The following is a 15967-nucleotide window of genomic DNA, read 5'->3' as shown; positions in this document are numbered from 1 at the left end:
AGACAACCTACCTTAATCAAATACTTTTGTTTAGCTTCTTGTTCTTGTCCAATCAGAATGGGAATTAGCCTGCACCTTAAAGGCACAATGTACTTCTTGTTGGATAATTATTTAAGAAGTTTTATTGACGTCTTCTCTACAGCATAATTATATATTTCAGTATGGTAAATTCCACCATAGTATGTTGGCAACAGCATAAAACAAATAAGAACCAATTAAGTAATGGAGGTTTTATATTCAAATGTATAGATTTATTCTCATTTAGAAAACTCTATATTGCTATTCATAAGGAAGGAAACCATAATGCTAAGCACAGCAACTGGTACTGCAAATCTCACTTCCAAGTAGTAGAGGTGTCTATGTAGGGACACCAGTGGTGCTTTCTTTCCCTTTTACACCTGTGCTCTCTCTTGCATTCTTTGTGAGAAGAAAGATTTTGCCTCCATGAAGGCTTGTGCTTGGCTGGAGAGGTCTGCTTAGGCCAACTTTGCTGCAGCACTTGCTCCTCTGCTGAGCCCTAGCTCCATTTTGCCTTTCCCTGCCATTTTTGTTCCACATAGCTATGCTCTCCAGTCTGCACATTTCCATATTACTGTTTTCTGCATGCGGTTATTCTTCCCTTTCTCTCCCTTCAGTGTTTCTCTGGTGAAATGGAACCTGATTCTCAGAGAAGGGGGATCCCTGCTCCTATGTCTTTGTATAACTCAGAACTGGAGACAGACAGTGGGGTTGAGGGGGCAGCTGTCTGGCTCACTCTCTTTCTGCAACAGGAATGGTGTCTGGCTGTAGTGTGTGCTGAATTTCCTGTTCCATCCTCTAACCCTGCCACTTTTGCCATCTGTAACTATTGCCAGGCTATGAAACCCAGGTGGGTTTCAAGTGACAGATTTCCAGCCCAAGCTGGTGATCTGCCCTTTGGGTGGTGAGTGGGAGTGGTGACTTTGAGCTGGCAGTGAGGGGTCTGGAGGTCATCACTTGGGAACCAGCCTGTGCCTGCATGCTTATACAGAGAGAGGCAGCTCATTCTCCCAAGAGAGGAGCTTTGGTACCCTCCAGGCATGTCCTTTTTGCAAGTGGAGGGCTCCTGCCAGGACAGAGAATTACTGATCACAGTAAGCATATATTCATTGGTTTTCAGTTTGTTTTGAAAGACTGCAGTGCAAGTGAAGGCTTGTGCCAAATTTTAGCCTAGTTATAGTGCCATTTATTACTTGCTCACAATCACTCCACCTCCACATCTTTCTCACTTGTCTACCTACCAAATACTAGCAACCTGGCTCACCATGAGTGAAATATGTTCCTGAGAAAAAAAGCCAGTGCATTCACAGTTCAGGAGAAGCTAGTTCAGATACATTCCTTTCCCACTACAGAAATGCCACAGGCTTGGCATCTTTTCATTTCTCTTCTGAACAGAGTTGGCTTCTTGGAAATATGCACCTGTAAGGATCAGCTGTTGGCAAATTCCCATCAATCATGAGGTTTATCATTGCCCATAGAAAACTAACAATAACCACATGACAAGGGTTATCCTAGTATAGAGCACGACCTTGAAGATGTGGAAGTCAGGTTCTTGGGGGTAGGGACAAGTTAATTTAGGGTGAAGGAGGTGTCAGCTTTTTAAATAGCTTGATTCTACCTCTTTCTTTGTGACCCTACATTGTTTAGGCAGGGTCCAGGGATGTCCAAGTGTTCACCCACCATGAGCTTTATATAAGAAAACCAGTTCTTTTAAGTGTTGCAATGATAGGGCCAAAGGAACAAAGGGTTAGAGAACTAAATTGTAAGGGTTGTAACTCCCAAAACCCTGCTTCCTAAAGTTTACCTCTGACTATGGAATTATGTGACAAAACTCCTTAATGAAGAGAGGCTGAGAGAGGCTGTTTTCTCCTAACCAGAAAACCTTTCAGGGAGCACAATTCATGCATTTTGTGTTCTAGCCCTGACAGAGGTGCTTCCAAAGTGTGTTGTTTTGTATGCAGTTTCTTTTACAAAAAAATAGGTAATTTTTATTAATTGTTGGGAGGACTATGCCTAGGCAATGACCAGGCATGTGTGTCATGCGTGCATACAAAGAGAACATAAGAGAACACATCTCACCTCTGCAGATTGCTGAATACAAGGTCTGCCCCAGGCTCCCACATGATGATGTATTTTGATCTCACATTACCCAGAATTTTCATTTCTTTCAGCACGCTTCTGCGACTGAGACCTTGCAGTCATGGCCACAGCCCTCAAGGCCTCTCCTACTGCACCTAAGTCACAAGGTCAGAAGCCAAGCAACAGCTCAGCAGGAACTTTCTGGAAAAAAAACAGGGAGACCAGTGAACTGGTTTGGTTTTCAACTGTGGGACTGTTGCCTTTCTAAGCAGATTGCTCCAAAGCAAAAGAAAAACACAGCCAAGTGAGGAAGAAAGCATTTCCCAGATACCTCACTAACACAACCAAAGTTAAAGCCTAATGAGTTGCCATATGTTGGCCTGTTCCCGAAGTGCCTAATAACAGCTATCAGCAGCACAGGTGGATTGCTAAATCCTGAGTGGTTTCATTTCTCATGACAAGCTTGTTCAGAAGAACTTTACATCTCTGCAGAGCTGTGGCCAAAGGCACTTTGCTCTATTTGTCCCTTTTGCTGTCCTGCTTCCAGTCTGCCCCTGCTTGGCCTTCCATAACATTGAAATGTCCATACTGTCCCTTCAGTATGACTGCAAGATGAAAGAGAAGAAAAACTGGCAACAGCCCTAGTTGAACAAAATGGGGAACTGGCTTCTGTGGCATGTTTAGCTGCATGAGGGGAAGAGCAGCTGTTTTTGTCTTTTTTTTGCTCTTAACCAGAATGCTGTCTATAAAACTGACCATCTTTGCATGAGACCTAAGATTCTATATTCTGAATGCAGAGAGGCAATTGTCATGGCAAGAGTACAGCCTATGAGCCACAGTCTGTCTTTGGTAGAGGGATTACTGTGCTAGACCTGCCTCAGTCCAAGAAGCATGGCAGGCATCCTAAAGAGCTCCTGCCCCAGTTTAGTGATGGATCAGCCATTTCCTTCATCCCGTCTCTACCCAGTCGTAAAGAGCAGGGCATTCATAACACTGTGGTGTTTGTCCTCTGATTGAAGGCTACCAAGTTGGTGACTAATACGTAGTACTGGGATTTTCCTACTTGTTGCTGTTTCCTCAGCTCTTAGAAATGGGGAAATTTGCTATAAGCTGAAGGGTTTGAGGTTGACTGCTTCTCCCCAGCTCAGCTACTGCTGGTTTCACTTGCAGTGAGCCACCCACACAGCAACAAAAATTATAATGAGGTGAGAAAACTGGACGACGTTATGGGGGTAGAATTTCCACGCCTGGGTCAACCTTTTAACCAGTCCCCAGTTCTTGTTTTGACGGCCTAGGGAGTTTCTATGAGAACCAGATGTGCATTGACCCTGGCTGGCTGTGGAGCCAGTGCCTGTGGTAAACAGCCAGCTGAGGTCTGGAGGAGGTGGCCTGTATGGTGCTGTAAGTGCTGACCAGTGCACATGTCTGACAGGCCGTGGGCTTGAAGGTTGTACAGGGCAGTTCACTGCTGGGTGGTCTTCCCTCTCCACTGCCTGGCTGAGATGCTTCAGAAACACATAGCATGCTCCTCCACAACATGATGGGGGGCAACGAAGCCATGAAATGCCTTGTTTCCTTCACTATGGCAGGAATTTGGATACACAGTTTGGCCTGTGCTGACTATTTCATGGCCTCATTCTGAGCTGTACTGGGCCCTTGCAACAGACACTGTTGTTCAGAAGTATTAGGAATTCTTCCCACGTCTGGTCAAGCTGCCTTTGCTGTTCTTGCAACTTAAAAACCTCTGGCTCTGCTTCTATATTGGGTTTGTGTAGCAGCATTTTATAGTGGAAGGGGGCTAGAAGGGTGGCTTTTCTGAGAAGCCACTCCCTTCCTGCCTTTTCTCCTAAAGACACATCACTTTGCTGCCAGTGACATCAGAAGACACCAAGTGTGTTAGGATTGCATGTTCTGTGGTTTACAGATGCAGCTGGCCACCCCCCTGCAGCATACTGTGTGAGGCCTTTGCTTTGCTTTGCACATGCTGCCCCAGCCAGAGGCTGAAGACAGCTGCTGTGTTGTTTACCCTGTGACAGGTGCCGGGAGCTGCCTAAGGCACACTCCATTGCTGCACCAGCCTCAGGTGTGGAAGAGCTGCTGCCAGGCAGGATAGGTGGGACATGCTGATTTTTGACAGCTGTGGTAAAACAGAGCTCCATGAGATGCAGATGAAGACCTTGCCATAAAGAGCTGTGTGCCAGGACTAGAGTTCTGGTCTTGGTGCATCCTCAATTGCAGAGATCTGGGGACAAGCTGATCTGTGTTGCCTTAAGTGGGTCAATTTCTGCCAACTTGCATGGAAAGAGCAGGGAGTTCTGCCAGCATTGTCAACTCAGGTGAACACTGTGGGAATGCGTGAGTCTTGCTGACCTCATGCAGAGATGCTCTGGGCATGCTTTGCATGGTGCAGCTGCGGATGTTGGGTTCGAGCCTGAGCAGAACTGTAGGTTTCTGTTCCAGATGGTCAGGGTGAGTTCACAAGCACAGTCATTCCTGTTTCTTTTTACCAGCATGTGTTGGGTGATTTCCTGAGAGAAGATAAAAGCCTCTGTGCAATCTCCTCCATGTGAGCAAGATGTACATAGCCACAGCTCTGTGAAGGTAAGCTCTTTTCCTCTGGCTAGAGCCAAAGTGATGTCCTCTTACTTCAGCATTCATGCAGTATGGGGTCAGACATCATGGGTATTTGGGGAAAACAAGAGGCTGACCCCAGTGTTGATGACTACAAATAACTGGCAATGGCAGAAGGGAGGCAGGAGGGCAGGATGCTGGGATCTCTGCAGGTGATATTCAGTATCCAACAGACTGAAAGCAATGCACTCCTCCCTCCCCTGCAGCATTCTGTGTCAGCTCAGAGCCACCACCTGTGGAGCTTTGGTGTTTTTTAACCTGCTTCTTTGCTGACTAACACCTCCGCTTTCTGCTTGGCTCATTCATATTTTAGCTTGTTTCCTGGGCTTTGAGGTGGTTTCTTCTATTGCTTTCCCTTCCAGCAGAACACTGTTACTCATGTCTCAGCTGTTCTGCCATTTTTCACTTACTGTAATGTATGATTATCTTCCTCCTAAATGTCACCAGCCAGTAATGGTGCCTTTGACCCTAAAGTTATGCCAGGTCTGTCTCTTTGACGCTGCTGGGGATGTTGGTTTAATTCTGTTATGATAGGAAGAAAGCACAGAGGTAGTACTGTTTCTCTGGAGTTTTTTCTTTTTTCTTTTTTTTTTTTTGTCAAACCATGAACCTGATAACTCTAAGCATGACTGGTTTTATATCCTAGAGAAAGGAATTACCAGCTCAGAATGTTGTTTTTCAATTATTTATCTTGCTGATAAATACATAATGATGTTGCCCTTCTTCCAGTGATGGCAAAATGGTTTTGGGTCACAAATAACAGAATCTACCAAGCCTTCCTTGCGTGCCCTTCACACATGCTCCTTGGTGAATATTACTGCTGCAGGCTAGGCTGAAATTATACTTTTTATTAGTTAAATTTGAGGAAAAAAGGCCTTTTGGTGCAATATGTTTAAATTTATAAAGCCATTGGTCTTACAGTGCTACCAGTTTTCCTGTTTTTAAAATTAGCTCTGTAATATCAAATGTATATTATTGCAGGGTTTAAAAGTAGCATGGCTTGTGACTGCCAGACTATCACTCTTTGGACTGATCAGACATGCTGCTCTTTCCCTCACTCCTCTGCATAGATAACAATATTGGCACACCCTGGAGAATCCTGTGTAATCAGGGCCCAAAAGCTACACCACTGTCCTGGTGTGCTATCCTCACAACAGAAAGATATTACTAAGAGCATGGGAAATTTCTGACTTAGCCCCTCAGCCTCATAAACCCTGTACTGTCCCACACTGCACCCAAGAGAGGTGACAATCTCCACAACCCACAGGCACCATCAGCTGAGACAAGTCTTTTCTAGAAGCCTGGGCCTGACATTGTGCCTGTAAGTGATCCACAAAGCCTGAAGAAGGGAGAGCTGGTCTTTCACAGAGGCTGCTCCAAACACAATGAGGAGTAGCTTCTGGATTAACTCATGTGACCTTCTCCATGCATGTTCTAACAGTTGCCAGCAACTACCTGGCAAGCATGGTCAAGAGCCACCTGCCCTGGCCTGAACATTCCAAACCATCTGTTTTTCACAGGGTGAGTCAGACGTACAGAGGGCTTAACATGGAGCTCCCTCATCCTGCACCCTGCTGCTTTGTGCTAACTTCACTGCTGCAGTCGTCTTGGGTTATTACAGCTCCTTGCTCTTCCTCCTAGCTCCTCCTACCTCCACACTGTGCTGTGTGTGCCAAATGCCTCCACAGTGCTGCTCATTTCCCTCTTGTCCAAGGATACAGTTAGTGTGCCTGGGTTCCTTGAAGCCCCTTTAAAGGTGTAATTAGGTGAGTTGATGGACCCTCCCCCAGTGTGAGCCTTGCAATCTAAAGAGACCTGGCCCAGACACAAGTCCCCGGCATGAGATACGACAGGGGTGAGCCCCTCACCTGTGTAGGAGCCAGATGGCCTCCCTGCCTGTGGTCTAAGGACTGGTGCTATTGCCTTCATCCTGGGAACATTTTGAGAATGAATGGAAGCTGAATGCAGTGGTATTGCAGACTGTCTTCAGTGTGGCTCATGTTGTACTATGCAGTTTGGCTTAGCCCTTTAATACCTTGACACCGATGCCTCCTCATTGCACAAATCTAAGCCCCACTATGACCTTTTAGATAGGAGGCTTGTGAGTTTTTATCAGCTCTCCCACCCTTTTCTCATGTAAGAAAGCCGAGCAGTTCAGTAATAAATGTTGTGTGGGTGTTTGGACCTGAATTCATCACCTCCTCTCACCACATCCTTCTGTTGGCACAGTAATACTGATACAGTCGTGACGTCAATCTCCATCTATCGTTGTGTATTCCAATACACCACGGCCCTTGCTTGTGCACAAGTAGGCTTTGCTCTTACTCGTGCTGAGGAGACCCACCTGCTCCTCAGCTCTCAGGCGGGGTGTGCAATTGCAGTAATGATTTAGCCAGGCTGGTCATGGAACTGTTGGAGGGCTGAAATGCACAGATCAGGGCAGGTAATATCCATATTTCCACCACTTTTCCCTGCTGCCAGTTTGTTCCTGCTTGATGTTGCAACTTCACTGTAAATCTTTCTTATAGCTGATGTGGCCCTTGTGCCCCAGCTGTCATTGCTTTTAGCCTCTGGACAGTCAGAGCACCCCTTTGTCTCCCTGTTGCTTCAGCTTTCTGATTAGATGGCAGTGTGCATTGATAATGATTTTTTTTCAAGAAGAAAGCTTATTTGGGCATATAACTGGTGGACTGTGTCTTCTACTCTTTTTTTGCTTGGGTGAAAAAAATTCATTTTCTCATGCTTGGAAATATTTTTTCTCTTTTGTTTACTTAAACTGAGTTCTTAATTAGTTTTGATTTGGGGTTTGGTTTTTTTTGTTTTTTGGGGATGTTTTTTCTGGTGGGGTTTTGTTTGTTTCTTTTGGTTTTTTTTTTTTTCCTTTTTTGTGTGTGTGTTTTGTTGTTGTTCTGGGGTTTTGAGGGTTTTTGATTGTTTGTTTTTTAAGTACATGCATTTCCTGAAAACAGTTCAAACTGTGAGCTTAGATTGCATCAATGTTTGGCAGCTTATAGCATCATCATATTTCCAGATCCTTAACAAAAATAATATTCATAAATATCTGTCTGTATTGATCCTGTTTCCTATTCTCTGGTGTATTAAAAACTGGTAGCATCATTTACGTGTGTATATTATGCAGGGCTACTCAGCTTTATTGCTGTGGTCTCATAAGGATATTCCAGAGTTTGCAGATATGGTACTTGGCAGCTGTACAATGCTTGACATTTGCAAGTGTCTGTGTTGCAACAATGCTGATTCTGAGTCCCCATTTCCCAGACCAAGAAAATGAAATGAAGCAGTAGAAAGGAGTTTTCTAACGCCAGACTGGGTATAAGTTCCTGCCTCTGCTTATTGCCCACAGCAGGGTGTGACACAGTGTGTTTGTGGCACCTCTAGAGCAAGTCTTGCTAGTCTCACCTGGGCACTGACGCCCTGAGAACACGTCTGTGAGCTCACATGAGGCTGCAGGGGCTTTCTGGTGGCTGCTAAATTTGTTTTGCTTTCATTATTTGAGTAAACCTGGGAAATTTTTAGACACCACAAATGTTCCTGAAGTCTTAAAGGCTTCATGGGTTTCTCTCTGCTGGATGATCGCCTAGGTATTAGTTGCTTGTGATGGATGCTGCATAGACACCCCAGGACCTGGATACCTGAAACCCCCCCATATTAATACAGGCTGAGAGACAAAGAGATTGTCAGCTCTGCTGACAAGGACCTGGGGGTAGTGGTGGATAAAAAGCTGGCTATAAGCAGGCCATTTGTGCTGGTAGCCCAGGAACTCCTGTATCCTGGGGTTCTTCCCCAGCAGTGTGGGCAGCTGATAGAGGGAGAGGATTTTCCCCTCTACTCTTCTCTCTTGAGACCCTAACTGGTGTTCTGCCTTCAGGTCTGGGACCCACAATGTGGCAAGCATGTGGAGCTGCTGTATTGAGTCCAGAGGAGGCCACAGAGATGCTTCAAGGGCTGAAGCACCTCTGCTATGTATGACAGGCCGAGAGAGTTGGGCTTGTTCAGCCTGGAGAAGAGCAGGCTTTGAGGAGACCTTACTGCAACCTCTCATTATTTAAAGGGAGCCAGTAAGAAAGGTAAGGACAGACTTTTTAGCAGAGTCTGTTGCAACAGGACAAGGGGTTATGATTTTTTAAATTAAAAGGGTAGATCAGACTATGTGGCATGACATGTGCGCCCTTCCTGCTGTCTGTGCATCCTTGCAACTTGCTTTCAATTAAACTATGTTGCCAAAATAATATACATTGCTTCTCCAAAGTCTTGTCCCATTTAAGAATAGCTTGAGAAAACAGTGCTGAAGTATGTACTTGGTATCAACAGCCAGTACTCTGCAGAGAGTACATTTTAAGTCTTTCTGTGCACATCCATGTGTTTCCATAAATATTTAAATGCTGTGAAAACACAGCCTTAAATACATTATATGACTTGAGGGCTTTGTCTTGGAGCAGGAGCTTTGGGTTGAACGGTCATCTGTGATGCCATTTCCTCTTTTTTTAAACATCCTGCTGCCATCTTCTCTGAAGACTTTCTTGTAGGTTCTCTTCATTATACCATCAGGGCAGCCTTTCCCTGCAGTCAGTACTGTACATTGTTCTCTTGGATGCAACATGGGAGGCTGAGGGTTTTTTTCTTTTTTTATTCTGGTCTGTCTTTCTGGAGTGCCTTAACTAGATATTTCATGCTTATTTAACTACAGGTAGGCCAAATCAATGAGTTCTCACTAGCTTTCCTCACACAAACCCACAGTCATATTCAGACTCCATTTGGCTAATTCTCTGTTGTTTAATCTGCAGCAATGTCACTTCTAGTGGCAAGCCATTCTTAGTTGCAAGATACTAATGAAGAAAAAATTTGTTTGCAATTAACCTGAGTCTTTCTTGTTGCCTGAATAACCCAAGCTGCAGTCACTTTGCTGTTTTGTCTGTGCATGTGCTAGCAAGGAGCAAAGATTTCACTGACCTTCCTTATGGCAAGTTGGCATGCTGTTGGTCATATCCCGCCTTAACCCATGGAATAGATAAACACAGGAGAGCTGAAAATAATTGTCTAAATAAGGCACACTACTTTTAGACGTTTAAATGAAAGCAAGATTAATTCCACCTCAACCTTAATCAAATAAATGTCTGAGCAGAATTCTAAATTGGTTGTGGGAGTCTTGTTTGTTGTTGTTTTGTTTTGTTTTTTTTCTTCCCTAGGACATCCAGTAAGAACTACCATGAAGAACAAACCGTGGTTCCAGAATATTTTCTTCTGCCTTTTATTCCAGTACAGTAAGTCCTCAGATATTTCTTTCAGGTTGTACAACCACAGGATTTATCTTAGTGACCATATATGCCAGCTCTGATGAGATGTGCATGGCACAAAGTTGCCATGGGACAGCAAGTACAAGATAAGGTCCCCAGGGAGAGAGTTCCATGGGTAATGAGTGAAGGACAGGCACAGGAAGGTGCACAGCTGGGCAGAGTTCAGCCAGGCTGTGCACAGCTCTGGGGACCAGCGCCAGTGGAGAGGCTGCAGAGGCAGTGCCTGCCTTGCACTGAAATGTCTCCTAGTGACATTAAAGTAGGATTTCCCCCACCACAAATACCCTTTGCTGTAGAAAAGGTTCTGGTGACCAAGACCAGGATGTCCCCAGGGTTGCTGCTGGCTAGTCAGCCAGGGTCAGTGTAGTGAACCTCTCCTAGTCTGAGTCCCTTTGCTCAGGACTGGACTTGTGCATACAGTCATCCCCCCTCTTTTTCTGGCTCCTACCCACACTGCAAACTCCAGCTGACTCAGAGCTGACTTTCTGAACAGATCAGCAGGACAGAAAAAGGCAGTGACAACCAAGTCTGCAGGGAACCATGCAAGTTTAGTAGTATCTTACCTGCTGCTTGTAGGCAGAGAATTGGACCTGTCCCAGACCTAAATAAGGCAAAACGATGCATTCAGAATTATATCTTCATGTCATAGGGGACCACTGTGATGTCTGATCTCAATTTTGTGTGATGCAAGCCAGGGAATTACCATGTACTAATTTCAATTTGAATCAATCTAGATCTTACTGTTAAAAGCATTCGAGTTTTGTTTCTGAAGCTGCCAAGGAGAGACATTTCATCCTAGATCTAGCTAATTGGTATTAGGACACTTAATTATTCCTCTCCCAGTAAAAAGCTGTCCTCTTAATTTTGTTAACAGTTTCTTGCCCAAAGATACCTTTGCAATTTACCAGCTACCTAGGAATAGTAGTTTGTCTACCTAGGAATAGTAATCTGTTTGACTAATTAACATAATAGCATAGAAGAACACTAATTACTGATGCTTAATAGCCTGTTAATACTTACTGCCCTTTCTAAAGGAATGCAAGAGATTCCGAACACCATTTCTGCTTCAGCTGTAAGATTGGGCATTGGAGTTGTTGAGTACATCACATTAGCAAACAACACTCTGGACATAAACATGTTGCAACAGGGAAGGAGGAAGCAGGGAGTGCAGCTTCTCTAACCAAGAAAGCAGCAGAAAAACAAAGGGAAGTGAGCTTGCAGCATGGTTAGCATCAAAGGGTTTGGTTGCCTGATGGCTGCAAAGTAGTGTGTTCTCAGGAGCCTTTACAGTAGGGGAGGACACATGCTTGATTTAACCATGGATGTAACAATCTTGAGTCTTTTCATAGATGATGGCTATTTTATTCCCATCGAAAATGGTTAATTCTTTATGTGTCTGAAATGAATGGTGTGAACCAGCATGGCATGCTGCAGCTCCTTCAGGCCTTTCCTCATTCAACCATTCCCAGTGTAATGGTGATGGTTCTTGTCAGCCCAGGAAGCTGTCAGGAGGGGACTCATCAATGCAGACATTTCTCACTGTGCTACTATAATTTCTGCCTTGAAATCCAGGGAGAAAAGTGTGTTATGTACAGGACAATTGTACTTTTATAGAACACATAGTGGATACTGCTCTGTGAGCAGAGCTCCCACAGAACAAGTACAAAGAGTATAAATGCTGCTTTGTGACCCCTTCCAAAAAATTACTTGATTTTCCTAATGACCAGTATAAGTTCTACAATTGCATTTAAAATTCTTTTGAGAAGTCTGTAATTAATAAATTGTGCTTATCAGAATGTTTTATAGAAATTATAGTAATTATAAATTTGCAGTATTTTTTATTCCCAAATTTAATGAAAAACATACTTCAAGACTCTGGAGCTGGACATAAAAAGTATTGATACTGAAGATATCAAGCTTTAGAAAACAGAAAAGAGAATGGCAAAGAAAAAATTACTAAAATAACACTTGAAAAAAATGTGTGAAGTGCTATGTATATGTACAAAGAAAACTAGACTAGCAATGAACATTACTTAATTTAGAAAGTGGTATCATTAAAATGTTTGAATCTGCTACTGTTTCTTACTGGGTTTCAATCCTCTTCTATGTGCCGTATAAACTAAGGTTCTTGCAGAAACGTGACTCTGCTGCAGTGATTCTATGAGAGTCACAATTTGGGCATTTCCTGATTTTGGCTACCACAATGTTTTTAATAGGTTTTTGTTTGACACTTATCTTGCCATCAATGTCTTGTCACCCTGTAGAGTTGGAACACATCTTATGCTCCAAAACTGGAGACTTTCAGTGGGAGGGAGGATGGTTGTCAGAGACTGGTCTGTTCCCTTCAGATTTAGTGGGAGCCCTGAGGAGTGCATATGTTGATTTATCAACATATTGATATTGTGTTTTCTCTTTCCAAACCTACAGCTATATGTTGTGAAAACCTCACTTGTTTTGTGGACTATGTAGAGACCCTGTCCTGTATCCTGCAAGATGAGTTGGGTGCTGGTTCATACAATCTCACTGCTACATGGTATGTCTTGGTGGGATGAGCAAAGTCCAATTAGCAGGAGCCTCCACATGGCCATAGCACAGTGATGACCTTCCTTCCTCTTTGTTAGATAGAAATCCTGTTTTTGCTGCCATGCTGGTTTTTCGCTTGGTATTTTTCAGTTCAGTTACAAACTAACTTCTTCCCTTGCAAAGGACCCCTGGTTCCTGTCTCCACTGACTGTGCTTCTTGCTGATGACTGCTATGCTGACTCCAGCTTCCTTAGCATTGCCTTCTTTGCTACCATGTGAATACCTTGCCCTTTGCTGCTGTTAAAAGTGAAATTTCACCCCTGTGCATTGGCAGGGCTCATGTAGATTGTCCAGTCTGCTGCTGTTATGCCCTAGCAAGGAAGTGGATGCAGTCTTGGACTGTGTAGCCCCAAGGAGCACCTTTCCTTTCCAGAAACACTTTCCTATTCCTGTCAAAGATGCTAAGCTGAGCAAGTAGAAGGGGGAAAAATGCTGAAGTTCACAGAAAATTTTTATTTGAACATGTTGATTTTTCATTTTCATAATCTCCTTTGCCTGGTGGTTCAGCAACGAATTAATCCAACTACAGCATGTGATATATGCAGACTTCTTTGTTTTGGCTTTTTTAGGGTTCCTGAGGAAGATCCAGAAAACACTGTGGCTGCCTGCAGTCTCCTGCAATTGTCAAGAAACACCAGTCACACACAGTACATGTGCACTGTGGACATGACTGAACTCCTGGCAGATACCAAAGTACAGGTGGATGTTACACAGGTAGCTGATAGGCAACACGTGCTTTCCAAAGACTTTTATTTGTCAGACAACAGTAAGTATAAAAATGGTGAATTCCATAAATACTGTTTGACTTTATGTGCTAGGATAGTCTAGACAAGGAGTGAGATTGGCAGCAAGCAGTGTTGGGGCTATGTTTGGGGTATACTCATCTACATAAAGCACTGTGCTCTTATTATTGCTATTATGCTTGAGGCTGAACTTCGAGCTGGCTTGGTCCAGGCTTTTTGTGCAGAAATTCCTTTTCCCCATGAAGCAGTAGGTGATAAATATCCACCTTAGACCAGTCTCATACCTAGGCTATGCAAGAGCTTGTTCTTGGCTAGATTCTAAAGGGCAGGAGGAATTACTTTATAACAAATGTCACAAATCACAGAATCCTTAAAATGGTTTTGGTTGGAAGAGACCTTAAAGGTCATTCAGCTCAACTCCCTGCCATGGGCAGGGACACCTTCCACTAGACCAGGTTGCTCCAAATCCCATCCAGACTGATCTTGGACATTTCCAGGGATGGAGCAGCCACAGTTTCTCTGAGCAACCTGTGCTAGAGCAACCTGTGCACCACCCTCACAGGCAAGAATTTCTCCCTGATATCCCATCTAACCCTGTTCTCTGCCAGTATAAAGCCATTACCCCTTGTCCTATCACTACATGCCCCTGTCAAAAGTCTTTCTCCAGCTGTCTTGTAATATCCAAGGAGCTGGAGGCTCCCAAAAGGCTTTTGCAGTGAACACCTGAACCAACATGACATTATTTTGGGTGGCACAAGGTGTCCCAGATGTACTAGATGTGGCAGTTCCCCTTTCTGGGGCAATTCCTAATCCTTTCTCCTGCATGACACCAAGACTGAATGCAGTCATGTATCTGACTTAGTGGAATGTTGGTTCTGGGCTGTGTATCAAACTTTAAAGAAAAGGAGTGATTAGCCAGGCAGATGGGTACCACACAGATATAGGAAAAGGATTTTCCTATTTGGCTGCTTCTGAAACTTTACTTGAGAAGTGTCATCTTTTTGACAAATACGTTAACATTTCAGGAAGCCTCCTTGCTCCCACTTACAGAATAGAGATGGAGTAGTGGTGCTTTGCTTATCTCCTAGAGGCCCTCATCCAAAGGCATCATAGCTCAGTGGTGGACCCTGCAGACTGCTGGAGTTTTACATCACTGAATTTCTATATATGAACACTCCCTGCAGGGATACAAAAGCTTGCTTTTTGAGCAGATGGGACACAGAATTGCAGTGGGTTTATGCAGTGTCCCCTAACCTCAGCTTTTCCTCATTACTCTGTTACATTGAGGGGTATTTCCCCTATCTTGTGATTGATCATGACTACACAGAGTTCTTTTATGTCATGAGAAGGACAAGGTGCTTTACATTTTACATAATCTCCCAGGACCTTCTCTATAGGCAGAGGAGGCTCAGAGACAAGCAGAAGATATATTCAGAGAAATGTTGTCCTGACTTCATTATACTCCTCACATGTGAGGTTCTGTGTAGGGCTGAGGACAGGAGTGCTGTGAATGTTCTCTAGAGTAGGAAGGCCCACCACTGCCAGGGCAGCTTTGTTCCCTGCTCACTCTGCATTGCTGATACCATGTTGGGCCATCTCTTCACTGTAGTAATCTCATGAAAGGTAACACCATCCTGTCTTTCAGTAAAACCACAGCCTCCATTCAACCTGACCGCTTTGTTCTCAGAGGGTTACAATATATCTTGGGAAACCATCTACCACAACTCTTCTTTCTACTTTTTGAATGAGGAGCTGGAATATCAGCTGCGTTACAAAAGAAAAACAGACACCTGGGAGGTAAGTGAGATGTCAGTTTACTATCAAGTAGGATGTACCAGAAAAGAGGAGGCCAGCACAATTAGGACAGTAGCACTGGTGGGAAAGAAAGGTTATCATGGTTTAGAAAAAATGTCTCTCTGCTTGACTGGACTGAAAACAAGCAAACCAAAAACTTAATTGAGAAGCAGAAGCTGTATGAGAATATTAGATCCTGTGAGGAAGACTGATAGTTCATTTGATTCTCATGCTGTGCTGCCTGGAAGGCTCCCCCATGATTGCATGCAGCTGCTGACCAGTCAGAGCATGGCCTTGCAGAAACAACATGGAAGCAGAAGAGGTTGCTTTGCAGGCATCCTCACTGTGCAGCAGTGCAAGCAAAGTAAGAGCAGTCACTCTAGTGTTTGGTATTTAATCATTCACAGACTCAGAAGATTAAAGCTGTTCATGAAGATAAACGGACACTGGTAATCCTGCCGTGGGAACTACAGGCAAACACTGAGTACGAGTTCCAAGTGAGAGCTCGACCCCGGGAAGACAGTGGCTATGGTGGTTTTTGGAGTGAATGGAGTTCTCCGCTGTCATTGAAAACCAGCCCTGCCGGTACATGCTTACCCTTTCAATTAGTCCAGTGTTAGAAAATGCTTCCAGAAATTTAATAAAATCTAATTAATTAGAACAAATTTTAAACAGTCCAGTGAAGACAGGTATGGTTAGCTTCCTTACTGGTTATGTGGACCCCAAACCTGGGCTGTCAATATTGATGTTCTCACTGTGTGGCAAAAGAAGAGTGTTTGGTGGGGTTGGCTGTACATTTCGATACCA

At 44.0% G+C, this 15967-nt stretch overlaps 1 protein-coding gene across 5 annotated transcripts in view; it reads left to right on the top strand.

The window, feature by feature from the left end:
• Positions 1-22: 22 nt before the first annotated feature.
• Positions 23-15967, top strand: part of IL21R (interleukin 21 receptor) — a 28190-nt gene continuing 12245 nt past the window's right edge. For 3 of the 5 annotated variants that reach the window (XR_014958455.1, XM_085591885.1, XM_085591884.1), the window contains exons 1-6: positions 23-4698; positions 8615-10007; positions 12468-12573; positions 13193-13389; positions 15012-15163; positions 15568-15745. Coding sequence is in view for 4 of the 5 variants with exons in the window: in XM_085591885.1 (XP_085448011.1) it covers positions 9857-10007; positions 12468-12573; positions 13193-13389; positions 15012-15163; positions 15568-15745 (784 nt within the window). In the remaining variant the exon portion in view is untranslated. Of the gene's footprint in view, positions 4699-6263; positions 7172-8614; positions 10008-12467; positions 12574-13192; positions 13390-15011; positions 15164-15567; positions 15746-15967 lie in introns of those variants that run through there. The other 2 variants (XM_085591886.1, XM_085591883.1) reach the window with 2 other exon arrangements.

The sequence above is a fragment of the Lonchura striata genome, chromosome 14 (genome assembly GCF_050655825.1).
Source record: "Lonchura striata isolate lonStrDom1 chromosome 14, ASM5065582v1, whole genome shotgun sequence".
Taxonomy (NCBI): domain Eukaryota; kingdom Metazoa; phylum Chordata; class Aves; order Passeriformes; family Estrildidae; genus Lonchura; species Lonchura striata.
The sequence above is the reverse complement of the archived record's forward strand: the minus strand, read 5'-3'. Positions and strand labels throughout refer to the sequence as shown.